At 39.2% G+C, this 15,285-nt stretch overlaps 1 protein-coding gene across 1 annotated transcript in view; it reads left to right on the plus strand.

Annotated features, from left to right (window-relative positions):
• Clec4a4 (C-type lectin domain family 4, member a4) overlaps positions 1 to 14,690 on the plus strand; it is a 34,055-nt gene extending 19,365 nt beyond the window's left edge. The window contains exons 4-6 of the mRNA NM_001005860.2: positions 2,972 to 3,126; positions 4,028 to 4,140; positions 14,168 to 14,690. Coding sequence (NP_001005860.1) covers positions 2,972 to 3,126; positions 4,028 to 4,140; positions 14,168 to 14,309 — 410 coding nt within the window. The 3' untranslated portion in view covers positions 14,310 to 14,690. The remainder of the gene's footprint in view (positions 1 to 2,971; positions 3,127 to 4,027; positions 4,141 to 14,167) is intronic.
• Positions 14,691 to 15,285: the final 595 nt, after the last annotated feature.

Below are 15,285 nucleotides of genomic sequence, written 5' to 3' on the forward strand. Positions count from 1 at the left end.
CTATGCCCCAGTATAGGGGAATGCCAGGGCCAGAAAGTGGGAGTGGGTGGGTTGGGGAGCAGGGGAAGCAGGGAGGAAATAGGGGATTTTCAGAGGTGAAGCTAGGAAAGGGTAAAACATTTGAAATGTAAATTAAGAAAATATTTAATAAAAAATAAAAAAAAATAAAACTTGCATTCTATAATTTAGTTTAAAATATTTTCTGGGTCTTTGAGTTGGAATTCTTCTTCTTGTTCTGTTCCTATTGTTCTTAGGTTTAATTTTCCCATGAATTCCTAGATTTTCTGGTTGTTTTCTGTAAGAAAATTTTTAGATTTCACATTTTGTTTTTGGCCAAAGTTATCTATTTCTTTTATTGTTACTTTCAGTGCATGAGGCTCTTCCATCTCTTGTATTTGGTTGCTGATGTTTGTGTCTGTAGTTCCTGTTTGATTACTTAGGTTTTCCATCTCTAGGATTCCCTCAGTTTGTGTTTTCTTTATGATTTTTATTTCCATTTTTAGGTCTTGAGCAGTTTTACTTGTTTCCTTCAACAGTTTTTTTTTCTTTGCTTTTTTTGGTTATCTTTAAGGGATTTATTCATTTCCTTCAATTTTCTGTTTGTCTTTTGCTTGATTTCTTTAAGGGATTTTTATTTATTTCCTAAGGCATTTATCATCTTTATAAAGTTGGACCTAAGGTATTTTTCCTGTGCTTTAGCTGTGTTGGACTATTCAGGGTTTGCTATAGTAAGATAGCTGGTCTCTGGTGGTGACGCATTGCCTTGGCTCTTCTTGACTCACAGTTCAGGCATTTGGTTTGGGATGATTATAGGTTTAGGTGCCGATTTCTGAGTTTGTCTTTGTTTTGTGGGTATTTTGTTCCTTGGTTTCTGTTTCTTCTCTGGTCTTCTGGTCTGATTGACCTGAGGTCCAGCAGAAGTTCCCTGCCTGTGTTGTGAGCTAGACTTTTGGCAGAAGGCATGATGTCTTGTTGATCAGGAATCTCTATTCTAGTTGGTATGGGACACAGTAGGGAGGAGGCATGTACACTAAGAGAATGGAGACGGTCCAAGGGCCAGTGGTCTCTTCGGATTTCTAGCACCCGATGTGGCCTCTAATCCAGCAATGAGTTCCAGCCTGAGTTTGCTTACTGTTCTTCTGGCTGGTGTGGCCTGCACATAAGCAGGAGATAGCCTCTGGAGCTGGGGGCTAGGGCAAGGTAAAGTGATGGTTGTGGTAGGGGAGGGATGATGGAGGATTGTGTTTGTGGGAACTGAGGGAGTGATAGATTCATGGAAGAATAGGTGAGCTTCCAACCTATTCTTCAGGCTAGCAAGTCTGCAGTTGACTAGGGAATATCTGCCTGTGTTGTCTGATAGTTCTAGTAGATTTCCAGGTTGCTTGTACTAAGAAGTGGAGTTCACATGTACATTTATATCAGACCAGAAAACCTGATATGTATATCTCCATTTGTTTATACAAGTCTTGTTTGTAAAAGTCATTCTAGTGTATATTTTTCTAGGTTTTGCTTATTTTTGAAACATCTCTGCACACATATATATTCATGCATATATATATATATATATATATATATATATATATATATATGAAGTTGATGAAATCTTGTGTCATGAATTAAAATTACTTAAAGCTTTAACAGATTCCTTGAGAACATTTTTAAATTTATAGAAGATTTCACATGATGGTATAAAGATACTGTTCTAACACCACATTTACACACACCGTCCCCTATATGAGCATCTTATAAAGGCATTCATGGTTGCTACAATTAGTGAGTAAGTACTGACTTCAACACTGATTGATGATCATGATGATTAGACTTTCATCTGGGACACCACATTGTACTTAGCTGTCAAATCTCTTTAGTCTTCTCTTGGTTGGGATATGTTTTCAGGAGATCCATGTTTTACATAATTCTGATTAGTAGGGTGGCTGATCTAGCATGTTATAGGATACTCCTGTATTAAAATTTGAGTAATTATTTTTGAGTAAGATGACAGGTATGAAATGCTAGTCTCATCACATTGTACACAGGGTCTAAGCTATAAAAATTATTATAGACTGTTGATATTGCCTGATGGTCTACTCCTTTTTGTAAAATTTATGCATCTCTCATACAATATATGCCAACTTCAGCATGCCCTCTCTCTACTCCTCTCAGTCCCAACACCTCCCCTAGTTCCCAGATTCATTGCTTTCCTGTCTCCCTTCAGAAAAAGCAGGACTCTTCTGCTCATGGGACCCCTTTTCTTCCAATGGGTTGTCTCAACCAGCCTTGATATGAGGGTTTATGTCCACTTTTATTGCATCTTGGTATGCAGGGTTCATTTGATAAAAGCATACCATTTAAAGGTTAAGCACTGGTACTGGATAACCACGTAGGTGGCTCATCCATGGAGAAGATTAATTTTCTGTCTTTTGGTGGTTATTAATTGCCTGTAGCTCTTATAACAATAAAAATAGGGCATGAATTCCTGAGGTATTATGTTTTACACTTATCTCTAGAATCTTTGTAATATTTTTGTGAAGTGTTTCCATCAACACTAATTTAAAAGTCTCCAGTTAGAATATTGATACCATGATTATTGATCTGTATTATTTAAATGCAATATTATATATTTATATATCTATATATCTCCATCTCTATCTATCTATCATGAAATTTTCTGGTTCTTGTTATGATGATTTATATTCTTTAGAGACCCAGATTGTTGTGTGTTATGTCCTGAGAGTCTGAGTGTTCTTTACATCTGTTTTTCTGGCTTTTTCTGATTCCACCCCAGCAGGACAAAGGGTTTTGACATTAGCGATAGTGGAGATGGACTTGGGTTTCTTGTTACCTGAGGGGAGAATGGTTCTTGCTGCATCTGGGAGAAGCTGGGAGTTCTAGCTTCCGTGTGGTATCTGCACACACAAAGCTTTAGAATGACTTTATTACATTGCATTTACATTTCCTTCTTTCCCCAAAGACAAAGTCTGGAGCTGTTGCCCAAAGGATTGGAAACCATTTGTTTCCCACTGCTACTTCATTTTGAATGACTCGAAGGCATCTTGGAATGAGAGTGAGGAGAAGTGCTCCCACATGGGTGCTCATCTGGTGGTGATCCACAGCCAGGCAGAGCAGGTACATCCTGGGAGAGAGCAGAGTCTGGGTCCAGCAGGTTGTCTGCTGTTTCTACTATGAGGGAGTTTTGTTGACATGGGTGTTGGTGCTGTGGCAGAAGGGTTTCTACCATATATGCAGAATGGTTACTTCAGCCTTTGCCTTCTACAACTTGGTCCCGCTTAAGTGGAACCAAACAACTTCCAAGGAACCATGACATAAGAAATGCAACACACCAGGCTGGAGGGAAGGGCAAAATGCTTCTGCTTGAAAGACCAGTTTGTGGCACTAACGCTTCCTGTAGAATCAACTGCCTAACTGAGAAGGGTGCAGGAAAACAGGACCCAGTCTGGAGGTCACAATTCATTGTGTGAAATGAAATAGCTGAGGTTTGAATGGAGAATGATTAGATAAAATTCTCTCATGTACAACTGTCAAAAATGGTGTTGGTGAAGAAAAGAGGGACATGAATCTGAGTTGAGGATTCATTATGATCATGGTCAGAGATTGTTTCCAGTGTCATTAAACATGAGTGATAACTTCAACAGTGTCCTGATTATCCAGAGATGACATGCACTCCTGGGGTATGTGGATAGAAAATGTGCACTCCTGGGGGGTCTATCCTATTCCTTGATCCTTTGTTTTCCCATCTCTTTGTGACCAGAAAAAAAAATCAGTCAAAATATCACAATATACCTCTAAAATATAAAATTATTATATATTAATCTAAAATTTAAAAAATATTTAAGGGCCTAGAAAGATAAAGTAGGATTTGATGATTGTGTATTTGCATATGTGCATTACACTGAATCCTATAATTCTGTATCATTAAGATAATTTTAAAAAGATCTTAGAAAAAACTCTGTAACAGAAAAAGTAATGCTCAGTCCAGGCTGAAAGCTGTATCTTCCTTTCCTTTTAGGATTTCATCACCAGCAACCTGAACACAAGTGCTGGTTATTTTATAGGACTTTTGGATGCTGGTCAAAGACAATGGCGATGGATTGATCAGACACCATACAATAAGAGTGCTACGTGAGTCTAGAGACTTGGGTCCTGTAGCATGAGGAAAACTCAGGTGTTCCAGCTGTTGGTTATTGTCTTAGTTAGGGTTTACTGTTGTGAACAGACACCATGACCAAGGCAAGTCTTATAAAAACAACATTTAATTGGGGCTGGCTTACAGGTTCAGAGGTTCAGTTCATTATTATCAGGCATGGTAGTATCCAGGCAGGCATGGTGCAGGAAGAGCTGAGAGTTCTACATCTTCATCCAAAGGCTGCTAGTGGAAGACTCACTTCCAGGCAACTAGGGTGAGGATCTTAAGCCCACACCCACAGTGACACACCTATTCCAACCAGGTCACACCTATACCTACAAGGCCACACCTCCAAATGGTGCCACTCCCTGGCCCAAGAATATACAAACCATCACAGTTATGAAGCAAAATTAGTTCCGTCTTGGTGTAACTGCTGGGATGGAGTAACTTTTACTCTCTCACATGCTCATCACAGGAGTCCTTTGAGATATTCTAGGTACAGATGAGAAAAGTGAGTTTGAAGATTGTAGATGATAAGTATCCAACCAAAGTCTTTATATGTCAATGAATTTTATTACACTTTCAGTCTTTCATTTACATTTTTAAAATTAGTATTTAATTTATTTTTATTCATGTGTATATATGTGAGGTTTCTGTTTTCAGTTTTCAGAGAAAACTAGAACTCCAGAATTTTAAATTATTTGTTCTTCATGATAGAAATAGATTATCTAGAGAGTTGAATTAGTTTTCCAGTCTTTAAAATAGTTCCATTGTTTAATGGGAAAGCTTTCTTAAAACATGAGAGTAAGAAGAGTCGTTTTTAACATCTAAATAAGCACAATGGGGTGACTGTACCCTGGTACTAAGATTTGATCTAGTTCTCCAGTCTCTAAAATAATTCCATTGTAAAATTCCCAACCTCATCTTCAGGCTTGCTTCTTTTTTTCTTTCTTTCTTTCTTTTTTTTTTTTGTTTTTTGTTTTTTCTTAATCATTCTATTCTTTTACATCTCAAATGATATCTCACTTCTGGGTTACCCCTCTACAAGCCCCTCAGCCCACAAGCTTCCTCTCCTCCTTTTCCTTTGCCTCTATAAGGGTGCTCTTCCCTCCACTCTCTTGCCTCACCCCTCCAGCATCCCCCTATTCTGGGGCATCATACCTCCACAGGACCAAGTGCCTTCCCTCCCATCGATGTCATACAAGGCCATTCTCTACCACATATGGGTCTGGAGCCATGAATCCCTCCCTGTATACTCCTTGGCTGGTGGTCTAGCCCCTGGGAGCACTCGGTGGTCCGGCCAGCCGATGTTCTTCTTCCAATGGTTGTTGCATTCCCTCTCTTCTCCTCCAGTCCTTCCATCAGTTCCCCAACCAGGGTCCCTGAGCTCAGTCTGATGGTTGTCTCCAAGCATCCACATCTGCATTGGTCAGTTGCTGGCTGAACGTCCCAAGTAGCAGCAGGTTCCTGTCAGCAAGCATATCTTGGCAAAGGCAGTAGTGTGGGTTTGGTGTCTGCAGACAAGATGGATCCCCAGGTGGGACAGACCTGGGATGACCCTTCCTTCAGTCTCTGCTCCATTTTTTGTCCATATTCTTTCTTTGGGCAGGAACATTTCTGTGTTAAAAACTTTGAGATGGGTGGCCCCATTCCTTGACTGTGGGCCGTGCCTATCTACTGGAGATGGTTTCTAGAGGTTCTCTCTCCCTACTCTGCTAAAATCATCCCTGTTAAGTCCTCAGAGCCTCTTGTTTCCCTGGTGTCTGGGACCACCCCCCCCACCAAGTGGTTATCCCATTTCCTCATCCCCCCTGCTACATAGTTTTATTCGATTTCCTGACCCTCTGTACCTCTCTCCTGTCCCATGCAGTACCTGATACTGTTCCCTTATTTTCTCCCCCTCCTCTCTCCCTCCCAGAACCCCTCTCCCTCCACCTTCCAAGATCATCCTGTTCTCTCCTCAATGCAGGACTGAAGCATTCAGACTCGGGTCTTTCTTCTTCCTAAGCTCCATATGGTTTGTGGGTTCCATATGGGCATTGTGAGCTTTTGGGCTAATGTCGACTTATTAGTGAAGATATACCATGTGTGTTTTTTTGTGTGTCTGGGTTACCTCACACAGGATGATATTTTCTAGTTCCACGCACTTGCTTGAGAATTTCATGAAGTAATTACTTTTAATAGCTGAGTAGTACTCCATTGTGTAAATCTACTGCATTTTCTGTATCCATTCTTCTGTTGAGGGACATCTGGGTTGTTTTTCAGTTTCTGGGTATTATAAATAAGGCTGTTACGAACACAGTGGAGCATGTGTCCTAGTTATATGTTGGGTATATGCCCAGTAGTGGTATAGCTTCATTTTAAGGAAGAACGATTTCCAACTTTCAGAAGAACCACCAGACTGATTTCCAGAACGGTTTTACTAACTTGCATTCCCACCAGCAATGGAGGAGTTTTCCTCTTTCTCCACATCCTTGCCAGCATCTGCTGTCACCTGAGTTTTAGATGTTGGCCATTCTGACTGATGTGAGGTGGAATCTCAGGGTAGTTTTGACTTAAATTTCCCTGATGACTAAGGATTGAACATTTCTTTAAGTGCTTCTCAGCTATTTGAGATTTCTAAGTTGAGAGTCCTCTGTTTATCTCTGTATCCTATTTTAAAAATAGGATTATTTGGTTCTCTGGAGTCTAACTTCTTGAGTTCTTTGTGTATATTGGATATTAGCCCTCTATCAGATGTAGGATTGGTAAAGATCTTTTTTACAATCTGTGGGTTGCCATTTTGTCCTATTGACAGTGTCCTATTACAGAAGCTTTGCAATTTTATGAGGTCCCATTTGTCGATTCTTGATCTTACAGCACAAGCCATTGCTGTTCTGTTAAGAATTTTTTTTCCTTGTGCACATATCTTCAAGGCTCTTCCCCACTTTCTTCTATATAAGTTTCAATGTACCTGGTTTTATGTGGAGGTCCTTGATCCTCTTGGACTTGAGCTTTGTACAAGGAGATAAGAATGGACCAATTTCAATTTTTCTACATGCTGATCACCAGTTGAGCCAGCACCATTCGTTGAAAATGTTGCCTTTTTTCCACTCCTTTGTAAAAGATCAACTGGATATATGTGTGTGGGTTCATTTCTGGGTCTTCAATTCTATTCCATTGATCTACCTGCCTGCCTCTGTACCAATACCATGTAGGTTTTTTCACTATTGCTCTATAGTATAGCTTGAGGTCAGGGATGATGATTCCCCTAGAATTTCTTTTATTGTTGAGAATAGTTTTTGCTATCCTGAGTTTTTTGTTATTCTGAATGAATTTGAGAATTGCTCTTTCTAGTTCTGTGAAGAACTGAGTTGGAATTTTGATGGGGATTGCATTGAATCTGTAGATTGCTTTAGTCAAGATGGCCATTTTTACTATATTAATCCTACCAATCCATGAACATGGGAGATCTTTCCATTTTCTGAGGTCTTCAATTTCTTTCTTCAGGTATTTGAAGTTCTTTTTTTTTTAAATTACGTATTTTCCTCAATTACATTTCCAATGCTATCCCAAAAGTCCCCCACACCTTCCCCCCCACTCCCCTACCCACCCATTCCCATTTTTTGGCCCTGGCATTCCCCTGTACTGGGGCATATAAAGTTTGCCTGACCAATGGGCCTCTCTTTCCAGTGATGGCCGACTAGGCCATCTTTTGATACCTATGCAGCTAGAGTCAAGAGCTCTGGGGTATTGGTTAGTTCATAATGTTGTTCCACCGATAAGGTTGCAGATCTCTTTAGCTCCTTGGATACTTTCTCTAGCTCCTCCATTGGGGGCCCTGTGATCCATCCAATAGTTGACTGTGAGCATCCACTTCTGTGTTTGCTAGGCCCCGGCCTAGTCTCACAAGGGACAGCTATATCACGGTCCTTGCAACAAAGGCTTGCTAGTGTATGCCATGGTGTCATCGTTTCGAGGCTAATTATGGGATGGATCCCTGGATATGGCAGTCTCTAGATGGTCCATCCTTTTGTCTCAGCTCCAAACTTTGTCTCTGTAACTCCTTCGATGGGTGATTGTTTTCCAATTCTAAGAAGGGGCAAAGTGTCCACACTTTGGTCTTCGTTCTTCTTCAGTTTTATGTGTTTTCCATCTTGTACGTTATATCTCGCTATACTAAGTTTCTGGGCTAATATCCACTTCTCAGTGAGTACCTATTGTGTGAGTTCTTTTGTGATTGGGTTACCTCACTCAGGATGATGCCCTCCAGGTCCAACCATTTGGCTAGGAATTTCATAAATTCATTCTTTTTAATAGCTGAGTAGTACTCCATTGTGTAAATGTACCACATTTTCTGTATCTATTCCTCTGTTGAGGGACATCTGGGTTCTTTCCAGCTTCTGGCTATTATAAATAAGGCTGCTATGAACAAAGTGGAGCATGTGTCCTTCTTACCGGTTGGGACATCTTCTGGATATACGCCCAGGAGAGGTATTGCTGGATCCCTCGGTAGTACTATGTCCAATTTTCTAAGGAACCGCCAGACTGATTTCCAGAGTGGTTGTGCAAGATTACAATCCCACCAACAATGAAGGAGTGTTCCTCTTTCTCCACATCCTCGCCAGCATCTGCTGTCACCTGAATTTTTCATCTTAGCCATTCTGACTGGTGTGAGGTGGAATCTCAGGGTTGTTTTGATTTGCATTTCTCTGATGATTAAGGATGTTGAACATTTTGTCAGGTGCTTCTCGGCCATTCGGTATTCCTCAGGTGAGAATTCTTTATTCAGTTCTGAGCCCCATTTTTTAATGGGGTTATTTGATTTTCTGGAGTCCACCTTTCTGATTTCTTTATATATACTGGATATTAGTCCCCTATCTGATTTAGGATAGGTAAAGATCCTTTCCCAATCTGTTGGTGGTCTTTTTGTCTTATTGACGGTGTCTTTTGCCTTACAGAAGCTTTGCAGTTTCATGAGGTCCCATTTGTCAATTTTCGATCTTACAGCACAAGCCATTGCTGTTGTATTCAGGAATTTTCCCCCTTGTGCCCATATCTTCAAGGCTTTTCCCCACTTTCTCCTCTATAAGGTTCAGTGTCTCTGGTTTTATGTGAAGTTCCTTGATCCACTTAGATTTGACCTTAGTACAAGGAGATAGGAATGGATCAATTTGCATTCTTCTACATGACAACAACCAGTTGTGCCAGCACCATTTGTTGAAAATGCTGTCTTTCTTCCACTGGATGGTTTTAGCTCTCTTGTTAAAAATCAAGTGACCATAGGTGTGTGGGTTTATTTCTGGGTCTTCAATTCTATTCCATTGGTCTACTTGTCTGTCACTATACCAGAACTATGCAGTTTTTATCACAATTGCTCTGTAGTAAAGCTTTAGGTCAGGCATGGTGATTTTACCAGAGGTACTTTTATCCTTGAGAAGAGCTTTTGCTATCCTAGGTTTTTTTGTTATTCCAGATGAATTTGCAGATTGCTCTTTCTAATTCGTTGAAGAATTGATTTGGAATTTTGATGGGGATTGCATTGAATCTGTAGATTGCTTTTGGCAAGATAGCCATTTTTACAATGTTGATCCTGCCAATCCATGAGCATGGGAGATCTTTCCATCTTCTGAGATCTTCTTTAATTTCTTTCTTCAGAGACTTGAAGTTTTTATCATACAGATCTTTGACTTCCTTAGTTAGAGTCACGCCAAGACATTTTATATTATTTGTGACTATTGAGAAGGGTGTTGTTTTCCTAATTTCTTTATCAGCCTGTTTATTCTTTGTGTATAGAAAGGCCATTAACTTGTTTGAGTTAATTTTATATCCAGCTACTTCACTGAAGCTGTTTATCAGGTTTAGGAGTTCTCTGGTAGAATTTTTAGGGTCATTATATATACTATCTTATCATCTGCAAAAAGTGATATTTTGACTTCATCTTTTCCAATTTGTATCCCTTTGATCTCCTTTTGTTGTCTAATTGCTCTGGCTAGGACTTCAAGTACTATGTTGAATAGGTAGGGAGAAAGTGGGCAGCCTTGTCTAGTCCCTGATTTTAGTGGGATTGCTTCCAGCTTCTCACCATTTACTTTGATGTTGGCTACTGGTTTGCTGTAGATTGTTTTTTACCACGTTTAGGTATGGGCCTTGAATTCCTGATCTTTCCAAGACTTTTATCATGAATGGGTGTTTGATCTTGTCGAATGGTTTTTCCTCATCTAACGAGATCATCATGTGGTTTTTGTCTTTGAGTTTGTTTATATAATGGATTAAATTGATGGATTTTCGTATATTAAACCATCCCTGCATCCCTGGAATAAAACCTACTTGGTCAGGATGGATGATTCCTTTAATGTGTTCTTGGATTCGGTTATTGAGAATTTTATTGAGGATTTTTGCATCGATATTCATAAGGGAAATTGGTTTGAAGTTCTCTATCTTTGTTGGATTTTTCTGTGGTTTAGGTATCAGAGTAATTGTGGCTTCATACAATGAGTTGGGTAGAGTAACATCTACTTCTATTTTGTGGAATAGTTTGTGCAGAACTGGAATTAGATCTTCTTTGAAGGTCTGATAGAACTCTGCACTAAACCCATGTGGTCCTGGGCTTTTTTTGGCTGGGAGACTATTAATGACTGCTTCTATTTCTTTAGGGGATATGGGACTGTTTAGATCGTCAATTTGATCCTGATTTAACTTTGGTACCTGGTATCTGTCTAGAAATTTGTCCATTTCATCCAAGTTTTCCAGTTTTGTTGAGTATAGCCTTTTGTAGAAGGATCTGATGGTGTTTTGGATTTCTTCAGGATCTGTTGTTATGTCTCCCTTTTCATTTCTGATTTTGTTAATTAGGATGTTGTCCCTGTGTCCTCTAGTGAGTCTAGCTAAGGGTTTATCTATCCTGTTGATTTTCTCAAAGAACCAACTCCTCGTTTGATTAATTCTTTGAATAGTTCTTGTTTCCACTGGGTTGATTTCACCCCTGAGTTTGATTATTTCCTGCAGTCTACTCCTCTTGGGTGAATTTGCTTCCTTTTTTTCTAGAGCTTTTAGATGTGTTGTAAGCTGCTAGTATGTGTTCTCTCCCATTTCTTCTTGGAGGCACTCAGAGCTATGAGTTTTCCTCTTAGAAATGCTTTCATTGTGTTCCATAGGTTTGGGTATGTTGTGGCTTCATTTTCATTAAACTCTAAAAAGTCTTTAATTTCTTTCTTTATTCCTTCCTTGTCCAAGGTATCATTGAGAAGAGTATTGTTCAGTTTCCACTTGAATGTTGGCTTTACATTATTTATGTTGTTATTGAAGATCAGCCTTAGGCCATGGTGGTCTGATAAGATACATGGGACAATTTCAATATTTTTGTATCTGTTGAGGCCTGTTTTGTGACCAATTATATGGTCTATTTTGGAGAAGGTCCCATGAGGTGCTGAGAAGAAGTTATATCCTTTTGTTTTAGGACAAAATGTTCTGTAGATATCTGTCAGATCCATTTGTTTCATAACTTCTGTTAATTTCACTGTGTTCCTGTTTAGTTTCTGTTTCCACGATCTGTCCATTGATGAAAGTGGTGTGTTGAAGTCTCCCACTATTATTGTGTGAGGTGCAATGTGTGCTTTGAGCTTTACTAAAGTGTCTTTAATGAATGTGGCTGCCCTTGCATTTGGAGCATAGATATTCAGAATTGAGAGTTCCTCTTGGAGGGTTTTACCTTTGATGAGTATGAAGTGTCCCTCCTTGTCTTTTTTGATAACTTTGGGTTGGAAGTCGATTTTATTCGATATTAGAATGGCTACTCCAGCTTGTTTCTTCAGACCATTTGCTTGGAAAATTGTTTTCCAGCCTTTCACTCTGAGGTAGTGTCTGTCTTTTTCCCTGAGATGGGTTTCCTGTAAGCAGCAGAATGTTGGGTCCTGTTTGTGTAGCCAGTCTGTTAGTCTATGTCTTTTTATTAGGGAATTGAGTCCATTGATATTAAGAGATATTAAGAAAAGTAATTCTTGCTTCCTTTTATTTTTGTTGTTAGAGTTGGCATTCTGTTCTTGAGGCAGTCTTCTTTTTGGTTTGTTGAGGGATTACTTTCTTGCTTTTTCTACGGCATGATTTCTGTCCTTTTATTGGTTTTTTCTGTTATTATCCTTTGAAGGGCTGGATTCGTGGAAAGATAATGTGTGAATTTGGTTTTGTTGTGGAATACTTTGGTTTCTCCATCTATGGTAATTGAGAGTTTGTCCGGGTATAGTATCATGGCCTGCATTTTTGTTCTCTTAGTGTCTGTATAACATCTGTCCAGGCTCTTCTGGCTTTCATAGTCTCTGGTAAAAAGTCTGGTGTAATTCTGATAGGCCTGCCTTTATATGTTACTTGACCTTTCTCCCTTACTGCGTTTAATATTCTCTTTATTTAGTGCATTTGTTGTTTGATTATCATGTGTCGGGAGGAATTTCTTTTCTGGTCCAGTCTATTTGGAGTTCTGTAGGCTTCTTGTATGTTCATGGGCATGTCATTCTTTAGGTTTGGGAAGTTTTCTTCTATAATTTTGTTGAATATATTTGCTGGCCCTTTAAGTTGAAAATCTTCATTCTCATCAACTCCTATCATCCGTAGGTTTGGTCTTCTCATTGTGTCCTGGATTTCCTGGATGTTTTGAGTCAGGATCTTTTTGCGTTTTTTATTCTCTTTGAATGTTGTGCCGATGTTCTCTATGGAATCTTTTGCACCTGAGATTCTCTCTTCCATCTCTTGTATTCTGTTGCTGATGCTCACGTCTATGGTTCCAGATTTCTTTCCTAGGGTTTCTATCTCCAGAGTTGCCTCACTTTGGGTTTCCTTTATTGTGTCTACTTCCCTTTTTAGGTCTAGTATGGTTTTGTTCATTTCCATCACCTGTTTGGATGTGTTTTCCTGTTTTTCTTTAAGGACTTGTAACTCTTTAGCAGTGTTCTCCTGTATTTCTTTAAGTGAGTTATTAAAGTCCTTTTTGATGTCCTCTACCATCATCATGAGATATGCTTTTAAATCCGGGTCTAGCTTTTCGGTTGTGTTGGGGTGCCCAGGACTAGGTGGCCTTGGAGTGCTGCGTTCTGATGATGGTGAGTGGTCTTGATTTCTGTTAGTAGGATTCTTATGTTTGCCTTTTGCCATCTTGTATTCTCTGGAGCTAGTTGTTATTGTTGTCTCTGGTTAGAGGTTGTTCCTCAGGTGATTATGTTAGTCTCTATCAGCAGACCTGGGAGACTAGCTCTCTCCTTAGTTTCAGTGGTCAGAGTACTCTCTGCATGCAAGCTCTCCTCTTGCAGGGATGGTGCCCAGATATCTGGTGTTTGAACCTGCCTCCTGGCAGAAGTTTTGTTCCACTCACCAGAGGACTTAGGATCCTGTGAGGGTCCTTGTGGGTGTCCGGAGACTTCCCCGGGCCAGGGACCATGGTGCTGCAGTGGGCTGGCCAGAAGGGTGAAGTTCTTATTATACAGACACACTAAGATATTTTGTATTATTTGTGATTATTGTGAAGGGTGTTGTTTCCCTAATTTATTTCACAACCCATTTATCCTTTGAGTAGAGGAAGGCTACTGGTTTGTTTGAGTTAATTTTATATCCAGCCACTTTGCTGAAGTTGTTTATCAGATTTAGGAGCTCTGTGGTAGAATTTTTGGGGTCACGTGTATATGCTATCATATCACCTGCAAGTAGTGATATTGTTACTTCCTCCCCAGTTTGCATACCATTAATCTCCTTTTCTTGTGTAATTGCTTTGGCTAGAACTTTGAGTACTATATTGAATAGATAGGGAGTGAATGGATAGCCTTGTCCTTGATTTTAATGGGATTGCTTTGAGTTTCTCTCCATTTAATTTGATGGTGGCTATTGGTTTGTTGTATATTGCTTTTATTATATTTACATATAGACCTTGAATTCCTGATCTCTCAACATGAAGTGATGTTGTATTTTGTCAAAGACTTTTTCAGCATCTAATAGGATGATCGCTTCCTCTTTTGAAGCATTATTGCAGCAAACATCCTGATGCTCTTTCCTCCCTTACAGGTTCTGGCACAAAGGTGAGCCCAACCAAGATTGGGAACGATGTGTTATAATAAATCATAAAACAACTGGATGGGGCTGGAATGATATCCCTTGCAAAGATGAACACAATTCAGTTTGTCAGGTGAAGAAAATATACTTATGAATCACACATTCTTCATGGGGATTTGATTTCTTTGTTAGCCGTCATAACATGGATACCTGGGAAGTTCTCAAAGTGGAAGAGCAGCTCACAGAATTTAAGGGGACAGCAAATGGTTATGCACATGACACACTGGCCCACATATATCCTTGTTCATTTATCTACTTACTCAGAGTTAAAATGAAGTTTCATTGAGAATTTTTATGTACCAGAGAATATACAGAGTCCCTTTTGGGTACACCTGGAGCTTTTTGCCAACTCCCCAAGGTTTCATTTACTCATGCCATATTATGATATTTTCTCTTGGTCTATTTGTGCTTTTTAATATGTCTTTGGATTTATTGACATTAAATTGAGAAGTAAAATTATATATATTTAAGTGTCTGTATTGATACACAAACATATTTACTGTGAAATAATTATTCAAAGAAGGTTAACAACACCTTTCATTACTTAACAATTATTACCATGCTGTGTGTGTGTATATGAGAGAGAGAGAGAGAGAGAGAGAGAGAGAGAGAGAGAGAGAGAGAGAGAGATAAAGAGAGAGAGAGACAGACAGACAAACAGACAGACAGATAGAGACTTATGGCCATTTAAAGAAAAGTCAGATATACAGAATGGTGCTAACTGTTTTCATTGTATTGTACCATGGATCTCATTTTTTTTTTTCTATTTTATCTGGCGGTTTGTTCCCTTCATCAACATGTCAGATATCCCAGTACCCTGCCCTTTACAACCATGTATTCTTCACTCTAATTCCTGAGATTATTTGATAAATTAATATGTAAGTATTTATTGTAATATTATAGATTATCTATCAATTTAATCTTTCTAATGAATCATGAAAAGCAGCAGCCCCAGACACCAATATGCAGTGATTCCTGTTTTGTGTGATGTCTAAATGATGTTTAAGAACAATACTAGATTACAGTGTAGACTTAGATAAGTAAAGAATGAAAAATAGCATAGTTTGACA

Source organism: Mus musculus, chromosome 6, assembly GCF_000001635.26.
Source record: "Mus musculus strain C57BL/6J chromosome 6, GRCm38.p6 C57BL/6J".
Lineage (NCBI taxonomy): Eukaryota > Metazoa > Chordata > Mammalia > Rodentia > Muridae > Mus > Mus musculus.